At 39.2% G+C, this 11,226-nt stretch overlaps 1 protein-coding gene across 1 annotated transcript; it reads right to left on the bottom strand.

Annotated features, from left to right (window-relative positions):
• Positions 1-1,060: 1,060 nt before the first annotated feature.
• On the bottom strand, positions 1,061-7,283 carry LOC109614950 (C-type lectin). Its single transcript, XM_020042666.2, has 3 exons — positions 7,201-7,283; positions 3,380-3,727; positions 1,061-1,446 (listed from the first exon to the last, which is right to left on the bottom strand). The coding sequence occupies exons 1-3, from the start codon at positions 7,214-7,216 to the stop codon at positions 1,061-1,063; spliced, it is 750 nt and encodes a 249-aa protein (XP_019898225.2). The 5' UTR covers positions 7,217-7,283.
• Positions 7,284-11,226: the final 3,943 nt, after the last annotated feature.

Here is an 11,226-nt window from a genome sequence, read left to right as displayed (position 1 = left end):
AGAAATATGCCCCATACACAGTCTGATGTAAAACATTTAACAGTTTAGATACCATGGGCAAGGTTGTGACTGACGGTATGCCTGAAAGAGTCCCAGAAGGCCTAATATGCTGTGGATATCACTATCAAGGGCATTCATAATGGAAGCTACTGCTATCATTGACAAGGTCCTCCCGTGTAGTTCTGGGCTGATTCCTCACCGTTCTCATGATCATTGCAACTCCACAAGGTGAGATCTTGCATGGAGCCCCAGACCGAGGGAGATTGACTGTTCTTTTGTGTTTCTTCCATTTGCGAATAATTGCACCAACTGTTATCACCTTCTCACCAAGCTGCTTGGCAGTTGTCTTGTAGCCCATTCCAGCCTTGTATAGGTCTACAATATTGTCCCTGACATCCTTGGTGTTGGCCATGGTGGAGAGTTTGGAATCAGATTTTTTTTTATTTTTATTCTGTCTCTCACAGTTCAAATAAACCTACCATTAAAATTATAGACTCATAATTTCTTTGTCAGTGGGCAAACATACAGAATTAGCAGGGGATCAAATACTTTTTCATAGGGTAGTTGCCACAGGAGTTAGTTCAGGGTTGCTATTTAAAAAAAAAAAAAACACACCATCACTTAACAGATGGAACAAATGCATTTATCAGACATGTTTTCTGGAGGATGCACTTTATACACCTAAAAGTCCAATACTTGCTTTGCACATCTATTTTTGCACATAGAACACCATTCAAAAGAAAAAAAGATTGAAAGAATTTTATAATTTCTCCGATTTAGGAAATGCACTTCAAAACAAACATCCACATTTGGGATTATTGTTTAGCAGTGTGACATTATTGGATGTGTTTTACGATGTGTTTTTATGCAGCATTAACACTAAAGGCCAGTTTCACAGTCATTTTTTAATGTTCTCCAATATTTTTATAACTATTTAAGTGTGAAAAAACCCTCAGATTGCTAAATAGAATGGTGCAATCATCTTAAAGCAATCCTAAATGTTTAGTAGAAATCGCAAATTACAGGCCAAGATTTATGTTTTAGTGCTATCAGAAATTTTTTAAACCCTTCTGTATGTCTCCCGATCCTCACAGATAAAGTAGTGAATGGACAGACAGTCCTGATCGCTCCACTTGAAATCTCCCTTTTCCATTGCCATGGCAGCACAGTGATGGGACAGGGGCTGTTCAGGCTGTCTCCCTCCCTCCCAGTTATGCCAGTCCTCTCTCTTTAGTGGTATCCCATTGATCCAGACCCAGAACCCAAAGAGACGGCTCTGTCTCAGACCGATCCACACGGGGCCAGGGACATTGGCACCCCTCAGACTCTGCTCCACAACACTCTGGTCTTCCTTAGATTCAATATGCAGCAGTCTGTTGTGTTTCTGCTCACAGTACTTCAGAGCTTGTTCCCAGGTCATTAATTCTTTGATTAGTTTGAATAATTCTGCAAGAAAAGAACACAGGGCTCCACTTCAGTAAACTGATACAGGATTTCTAAGAACAGGCAAGGTTTATCCACTCCTCAGTTGTGTGGTGTCAATGATCGCTTGTCCACAAGAGCCACTTTCTGTTGGAACCTGGTGTGGTCGTCAGCAGCTGTTGCCAACCTGAGTTCTGAGACGTCGTTCTGTGCATCACTGTTGTGCTACGCTGCTATTTTTGTCTTGTCTTTAGTTTGACTGTTTAAGTACATGTAAAGATTTTGGTATTCTGTCTTCACCGTGCTTATCAACAGTCTCTGATTCACAAAACTGCTGTTGACTGGGTGTTTTAGTATAACCAAGTCATGGTTGGTTTTACCAAGTCATGGTAAAACCAAGTCATGGTTGGTTGTGTGTAATGAGCCTTGGAGGGAGTCCCAACCGGTTACCTGTTTTAACATTCAATCAAGCAGTAAGCGAATGCTCAGATGCCTTTCTGCCTGCTTTATATGTAAAGCCCCGGCCATGTGACTGACTGATTAAGAGTGGTCTTTTTTTGAAAGGGAAGGTTTACCTAATAAACTGGCCACTGTGTATTTGCTGGACCACGTAAGTGGAGCCGGCCTAGAACAGCAAATGTTTCTTACATACTGCCTGCCTACCTGCCTATCGGCCTGCCTGACTGACTGACGCAGACTATGGAAAAAGAGGTCCAGCGTTTGACTCCTGTCAAAACAGTCAAAACACGTTATGCCTAGGATTTGTTAAGGACAAAGACTTCGCTTGCTATAACCTTCAGTAACTACGTTACAGGAAGCCTGAAATAAAACAGTTCTGGTGGATATTAGAATTTCTTCAGGATAAATACTGGCTACACGATTTTCTCGTTTCTTCACTTGATGAAAAAGTCAGTTATTGTCACCTATATTGATAGATACTGTATCAATGTAATTAATGAATGGATAATTAGCTGTTAAAACAGCCAGTGGCAAAAGAGGATTTTTTCAGGACTTTGCTGCTTACAACCTTCAGTAGCTACATTATAAGAAGCCTAAAATAAAACTGTTTACTGTTATATTGCAACAATTCTTGGTGGATTTTTGAACTATGTATTAGGATTTGTTTAGGATAGACAAGAACCTCGCTGGCTACACGATTCTCTCGTCTTTTCACTTGATGATAAAGTCAGTTATCGTCACCCATATTGATAGATACTGTATCAATGTAATCCATATATTGCTAATTAGCAGTTAAAACGGCCACCGGCAAAAGCCATACAGTTCATAGATGCCATTTGCGGTGGAGGTAAACTTAATAAGAAACTATAGTCAGTTAAACACAATGCTATATGGTATCTAGCAACATATCGGCGTGATGAATGCATGACAAAATTATATAATGTTCAAACACTATACCAACTCTCAGGAGATGTATACCTCTGTGGCATATTGGTTAAAGTCCCAACGTCTTATGTGGGAGACCCCGGTTTGAGTCCAGGCATGGCAATAATAATCATTGCTTTCTATTGCGGGCCAGCTGAACTAGGCTTGTCTGGTTTCTTGTTTTCATTTTAAGCCAAGTAATTATTTAAAACAATGTGGACTGGAAACAGGTTCAAGCTAACATATTTCACAACGATGGGATGTGTCTACAATATCAATAATCTGTTAAGTAATGACAAACTGTAACAAACAAATGTTGGATGTGAATCCAAGGCAATAGCTTGTAATAGGCTATAGTTACACAACAGGAAACAACCTCATGATTCGGCTATGGAGCATGCTCTGATTGATAAAGCCTCAACACACTTAACATTTATTTATTCATCAAATCTCGCCCTTAAGTGCCAACACTAGAATTGTGCCCGTCATTCATTGTTGTAATAATAGGACAAGACATTTCAGACACACCAGTCACACAGTAAAGGTTTTGATAACATCGGTCAAGAAAACCTACCCTCAGAGCAGATTGCTTTCTTCACCATATTGTGTGATGGTACAGACATCATAGTTAATGATGTTTTATTATTTAAAAGCACTGTGTACTTATTTGGCAGTGGATTTGTAGTTCCTGGCCAGTTTCTATAGGCAGAGTACCCTCCGTCAGCCCACTCCCAGTCATCATACAGTAGACCAATCCAGAATGGAGTGGTGCTGTTCATCCCCCAGTCCTTCAATTCTTCATTCTGTCTGTCATTCATGATACTGACCAGGTCAGTGAAGTTTGTTCTGCAGTAATTCTGAGCTTCATACCAATTTAGGTTTTGCATAACCAGCTTGTATCCGGGTAAGGTATCATCGGGCCCTGTGTACACAGAATAGACGAACATCTTACAGTTACTTTTATTTCATACTAGGTCTTTGACTTTTTCACCGAAATTATTTCATTTGTTGCTGGAGATATACAGATAAAACCCCAGATGTCTGCTTCCATTCTGCATGTTTTTGCCAGACCGTGTAAGCGGAGCCGGCCAAGAAGAACGAATGTCTCTTACTCAGTGAGTGAGTGACTGCCTACCCCTTGTTAAATAGCCTAGAGGTTAAAGATGCAGACTCTCACACAGAGGACCGGTGTTCGACTCACTGCAGTCAAAGCAAATTATGCATTAGGATCTGTTCTTGATAGACAAAAACTTTGCTGGTTACAACCTTCACTAGCTACATTATAGTAAGCCAAAAATAAAACTGTTTGCAGTTATGTTGTGACTATTTTTAGTGGATTTTAGAAGTTTGCATCTGTGCATGCTTTTTGGGGTAATATAGAGTAGATCACACCTGCTTGCACAGTAAAATAGAAGGTTTCCACAATTCTCTCGTCTTTTCACTTGACAAAAAGTCCGTTATCATCACCTTTATTGATAGTTGTTGTATCAATCTCATTCATGAATGAAAGAAAAACAAATGTTGTTGTGCCATGAAATGAAATAGCTTTGGCAGTTTAAAATTCATCTTCAGTCTTGCTAGCAATTGCTCAGTTCTTATGACTATTCCAAGCAGTATGTTAGTAGATACTAGCAAGCCTATTACTGGCTAATACGCTGTTAAAACGGCCAGTGGCAAAAGCCATACAGTTCATAGATGCTTTTTGTGGTGGAAGTAAGCTTAATCAGAGACGTTAGTCTGTTTAACAAAATGGTTAGTAGTGTATAGCAGAGGCGTCGCTAGGATCACAATACATTCAGGGCTTTGCACCCCCCCCGCCCCCCCAGGGACAGAAAGTACATGGTTTTGAATGTACCTGTGGAACATTTCGATGTACATGCTAGTGGCCTACACGTCTACATTGTCATAATTCGCAATAGAACTCTTCTGTCATGTTGTGCGTATCACAAATTGGGGCTAGTTTTTGCATTATTATTTTCTTTGGCCAATTTGAGATCCGGGGCTAACGACGCCACTGGTGTCTAGGGAAATATTCAAACTCGGCATGATTTTAATGCGTGACAAAATTATCTAAAGTCGAGACGGTATACTGACATTTGGCACAAGTATAAGCTTAGAGGTCTACTGGTTAATGACACAGCCAGACACATGGGAGACCCCGGTTTGTATCCAGCGAAAGCAACAACAATCATCCCTTCTTATCACGGGCCTGCTGAACTAGGTATGCCTGGTTCCTTTTATTGTTCCATAGCATGTACAGACAGGTGACAAATTAAAGGAAAAAACTACAAACCCGATTCCAAAAAAGTTGGGACACTATACAAATTGTTAGTAAAAAATGAATGGAATAATTTACAAATCTCATAAACTTATATTTAATTCACAATAGAATATAGATAACATATCGAATGTTGAAAGTGAGACATTTTGTAATGTCATGCCAAATATTGGCTCATTTTGTATTTCATGAGAGCTACACATTCCAAAGAAGTTGGGACAGGTAGCAATAAAAGACCGGAAAAGTTAAATGTACAGATAAGGAACAGCTGGAGGACCAATTTGCAACTTATTATGTCAATTGGCAACATGATTGGGTATAAAAAGAGCCTCTCAGAGTGGCAGTGTCTCTAAGAAGTCAAGATGGGCAGATGACCACCAATTCCCCCAATGCTGCTGCGAAAAATAGTGGAGCAATATCAGAAAGGAGTTTCTCAGAGAAAAATTGCAAAAAGTTTGAAGTTATCATCATCTACAGTGCATAATATCATCCAAAGATTCAGGGAATCTGGAACAATCTCTGTGCGTAAGGGTCAAGGCCGGAAAACCATACTGGATGCCCATGATGTTCGGGCCCTCAGATGGCACTGCATCACATACAGGAATGATACTGTAATGGAAATCACAACATGGGCTCAGGAATACTTCCAGAAAACATTGTCCGTGAACACAATCCACCGTGCCATTCGCCGTTGTCGGCTAAAACTCAAAAAAAGCTGTATCTAAACAGGATCCAGAAGCGCAGGCATTTTCTCTGGGTCAAGGATCATTTAAAATGGACTGTGGCAAAGTGGAAAAGTGTTCTGTGGTCAGACAAATCAAAATTTGAAGTTCATTTTGGAAAACTGGGATGCCATGTCATCCGGACTAAAGAGGACAAGGACAACCCAAGTTGTTATCAGCGCTCAGTTCAGAAGCCTGCATCTCTGATGGTATGGGGTTGCATGAGTGCGTGTGGCATGGGCAGCCTACACATCTGGAAAGGCACCATCAATGCTGACAGTTATATCCTGGTTCTAGAACAACATATGCTCCCATCCAGACGTCGTCGCTTTCAGGGAAGACCTTGCATTTTCCAACATGACAATGCCAGACCACATACTGCATCAATTACAATGTCATGGCTGCTTAGAAGAAGGATCCGGGTACTGAAATGGCCAGCCTGCAGTCCAGATCGTTCACCCATAGAAAACATTTGGCGCATCATAAAGAGGAAGGTGCGACAAAGAAGACCTAAGACAGTTGAGCCACTAGAAGCCTGTATTAGACAAGATTGGGACAACATTCCTATTCATAAACTTGAGCAACTTGTCTCCTCAGTCCCCAGACGTTTGCAGTCTGTTATAAAAAGAAGAGGGGATGCCACACAGTGGTAAACATGGCCTTGTCCCGACTTTTTTGAGATGTGTTGATGCCTTATTTTTCCCTTGAAGTGATACATTTTCTCAGTTTAAACATTTGATATATCATCTATGTTGTATTCTGAATAAAATATTTAAATTTGAAACTTCTACATCATTGCATTCTGTTTTTATTCACAATTGTCCCGACTTTTTTGGAATCGGGTTTATATATTGAATATCTCAGTAATGTTTTGTGTCACAACAAGCCGCCAAAATAGCTTCAGCCTGTCTTGGCAAAGAATCCTCAAGTCTCTGGAACTCTACTGGAGGGATGGAACACAATTCCTCCAAAAATTATTCCCTCATTTGGTGTATTGATGATGGTGGTGGAGGAGAGTGCTGTATAACACTTTGCTCTTGCCACCTTGATCCAATATTGAGATCAACTGGGCCTGCATTTTTATACATGCCATAGAGAATGATAAGAATGCTTAACTGTATCATGCAGTACATCTGTATGGAAGTATCTGCAATCGTTATGTTCCTCCACTCATCCATTTAGGTTTTTCCATTAATTTGTCAACTGTTTGTATGTACATCTAGAACATTGTTTATCTGGTGTTTAACATTCTATTACCTGATAAAAAATAAAAAGGGGAGACAGACAAGTGATACATATCATAAAATTAGTTCCAGAACAAGGATCAAAACACAGTCTCAATATGTTCAAATGATTGTAAAATAAAGTATATTTTTTCTGAAAGAACTGTTCTACCTTTTTTGTAACACATGAAGTGTTTAGAGTCTGTACAATTATACAATTGTGTAGTCTTTTGAAGTATTGCAGCACAGAGTGGCTCTGTGTAACCATCTGGACTTGGTGGCCATGCTCGGCCATCTACTCGGTCACCGTTGGACCATTTCAGTCTGGGCTGTGTGCGTTGAAGGCCTATCCAGGCTGTAGAATTTGCTTCACGCACAAACTGTTCCAGCTGCTCGAATTCCTCCCGATTGTACACTGTGACAAGATCACTATAGTTTCTCCCCGGCAGCGGTTCTGCACTTCTTTCCAGCGCATGTTTTCTGTATTGATATGATGAAATTGTCTAAGGGGTCGGAGTGCATCTGTGCAGCTGACACCTGAGAACATTTTGCATTTGTTAAAATGTAAACATCTATTCAACACATAAAAATGTATCATACATTATGTTAAGAAGTGTGTGTCATTATTATTATTACAATTGAGGACACTGCATCAAGTATGGTATGTTGTGGGTAGATGGGGTGAGTGAGAACTTACAAGCACAGAGTAGGATTATGAGAGGGGTCATCTCTATGGTGACTGTAAGGTCAGGACAGACCGCGGAGAGGATAGGTGACGGGATTATGTCCTCTATGATGATACAAGGATGTGAGATTTAGTTGTCAGACTGGCACTGGTGGTGAGTTAATCTCATATTGAAGTTCCACATTTCTAGTCCTGCTCAATCTCTTCAATACGACCGTGTACAATGTGACAAGTTGGCTGCTGTCCAACCCGTTATTTTTGGTGTTGAATTTAATCTTGGGTTAACCCTATTTTCTCTGTATATTATTAACGTTGTGCTTGCTGCCGGTAACTCCCTCTTCCACATGTCTACGACACTATCCTAAATCCAACTGGTCCTCACTGAAAACTGTGCTGTCTACACTACAACATAGTTTTAACAAGATCCAATATGCATTTGACCTCCACCTACTCCTTAAAATCAAAACATATATCTGTGCTTTTCAAACGTAGTTTACCTCATTTCAAATGTAGTGTGCTCATTTTAACACTCATCACTATGACCTTTACACTAAGCTCTTACATACACAACACCAACCTAACTGTGGGGTATAAAAATTTGATACACCTACGACTCACAATTCTATCTCACGATTCTGAATCGATTTTCAGATTACAGAAATAATTTTAAAGTCTTTTTTATAATATTCATGTCAACTAGTAAACTAAATTACTGTCAATGCTCAATGACACAAGGGAAGCGAGTCCTCTATTCAGACACCTGCGAGCATGGCAGAGACTGCTAATATAGCCTACAAATTAGTCCAGCCCCCTGCTTCTCTGAAAGCAAGTGTGTTGATACAATATGACTGTCATGAAATTAAAGCGAATTCAAGGCACGAATATGCCTAGATTAGAGCCACCAGCTATGCAAACATTGCCACTCAAAGTTAAAGTATTGTGTTAGGCTAACATAAGGGCTCATCTAGCATGCTATCACCCCGAGGTGAAAACAACAGACTTTAATTGAGAACAATCAGCAAACTTTGCACCACATTTTAAAACTTCCCCACATCTTGGAGCAAGCAAATAGCCAAGTCAATAGATTTACTAAATCTCGAAAGATCTATGACCTTACAAATTTGTCAAATTACCCCTTTCGCTATGTGGTGCAAACAATGTAGCCCAGGTATACCCAGGGGTAAAGTAGATATAATTCTTAGTGGTACTACAAACCTGTGGGTGCATGCGCTTGTTTGGATGTTTTTATTAGACTAACTAGCTATCATGTTGTGTCATGTTGTGCGTGTCACAAATTGTGGAGATCACACAGATTAAATAACTAATGTTATTTTGGCTTGCACAAAGGATATTCTAATATTTGTCTTCTCACTGTATTTTGCTCTGTAGAACAATGGTAAATAATGAAAATTTTGCAAAGAAACATGACTTTGAACACAATGTTACAAATTTAAAGGTATAGACAGAACTATTTTTGGCTGTATTTAAGCAAGGTTTTTTATTACAAACGAAAATACATTAGCTCGCATTTCTGAAAATGTCAGAGGAAATAATGTTTCAGCTGGTTAATTATTAACATATTGTTGGCTACCGACCCAATTTATTGGATGTTATAATATTCTGTAAAAAATTATGATATAGATGGATACCTTTGATATTACATGATTCCTGGTCTGTCAAAGTAGAATTGTATGATTTGGAACTTGTCTAAACCAATTTCCATACATACATTTTTTTAAGTCTCCTCAAACATGTTTTAAATTACATTTATTTCTATAAACCAGAAAAGGAACCAGGTAAGCCTAGTTCAGCTAGCCCGCAATTAGAATGGGTGAATGTTGTCGTCCCTGGCTGGTTTCAAACCAGTTTTCTATATGTGTCTTTAACCATTACACTATTTAAACAGTGGGAATGCAACTTTGACCTCAGCCATAAAATGTTTGCTGAAATAACGTGGACAACATTTATTAACAGAACTATAGTGTACTCTTGTACAAAGATTACTGTAGATGGCTAGATAATAGCTATACAGTCTACCTATAACAAAAACAATGACTCCAATCACTCCATGGCTGGTTTGTTTCAATAGAAAACAATAACAGTATAAAGAGGTCACGTGATACAATTATTCCCTTAAATATATGAGATTCATGGTATTACAGAGTGGATATATATTGTTGTGCAATGGCTGAAAAGTGCTCTGTGGCAAAGTTACAGAAACTTGCCATTCTATCCATCTAGCAGTTATTACATTACTGTACTGTAAATCAGTTGCATAATTAATTAAAAAAAGGGATTAGAATGGATGTATATTGTTTTATTAATATTTATTTCTTAAATGTTTACTCCCTGTCAAATTCATGACATCTAGTAAAGACTATTCCTGCAAAAGACTTGTTTGGGATCTATAATTTGCTCTACCAAAAGATCCATAGCTTCCCAAATATTCTGCATATTTTACATTCCCAGAAATATTATATCTTTATTCTCCACTTGTCTGCTGCACTTGCATAGGACTTACTACCTTGGCAAACAGTGCTCATTTGATTTAATACTATAAAATTAATATTTCTAGGTAACATTAGAAGATATTTCTCACATTGGAGGCAATTGAATGCTCTAATCCCATATTTCAAAATGACCAATATGAAAAATGTCCAAAATGTTTTGTAAATTGTGACAATGTCTATCTTACCTGCTGTGGCTTGCGTTGATTATGGCACTTTCTGGTCTGTGTAATATGTATTTTCTGTATGGAGAATTGCTGGGTCTTGGCTGGGTCTTGAGTATATAGTGTTGGATCCTCCAGGTTAAAGGACTATATTCAGAACTCTGGTTCATATATACAATTCAGACGGTATGCAAAGCCCATCTCTGCCTAATTATTCAAAGCACAACTAGGCAAACAGTGCAATAAAACACGTAATGAAGTTAGGCAAAAGTCCAAGAACAAGTGCATGCATGATATAATAAAGCTCATAGCCATTCTATCCACTCAGTGCGGTATTATCTCTGGGTCTGGTTTATCTCAATTGGTAGAGCACGGTGCTTTCAGCACTGGTTTCAATTCACCTGGGGCTGCAGGATGACAGAAGCATGTAAATACACTTACTAGTGTAATTTACTAAATAACCTAAATGTGAATGGAATATAATTGTCCCCTTTGCTGAGTTGTAAGCCTAAGACAGGACGTGTATGAATGAAAAGGGCCTGCCAGTGGTACTTAAGAGGGCTGTATTGTTCTTTGGACATTCATGTTTCTGTAGGTGTTGTGAGAAGTCCTGCATTCATATCAGGGAACACGCTGGGTTCAGAGAAACATGGTATAGCAAGGGCTTCCTGCCAGCGCAGAATGAGTTGGTCCAGATCTGTGTGCTCTCCAGGCTGGTTTGACTACAGACCAACCAGCCTGGAGAGTACATCGAGGGTAATTTCAAGGCCTTTTATTAACATAAAAGGAGGAGTGGGGGAGGAGGTGAGGGAGAAATCTAACTCAAATGGCAAACCCTGTTC

This window comes from Esox lucius, chromosome 23, assembly GCF_011004845.1.
Source record: "Esox lucius isolate fEsoLuc1 chromosome 23, fEsoLuc1.pri, whole genome shotgun sequence".
In the NCBI taxonomy this organism is placed as follows: domain Eukaryota; kingdom Metazoa; phylum Chordata; class Actinopteri; order Esociformes; family Esocidae; genus Esox; species Esox lucius.
The sequence above is the reverse complement of the archived record's forward strand: the minus strand, read 5'-3'. Positions and strand labels throughout refer to the sequence as shown.

What these genes read in the sequence shown, in the direction of transcription:
- LOC109614950 (XM_020042666.2), bottom strand. An exon ending in GAAAGCAATCTGCTCTGAGG is followed by an intron (nt 1,447 to 3,379) that starts GTAGGTTTTCTT and finishes CTTTTCTTGCAG; the next exon opens with AATTATTCAAACTAATCAAA.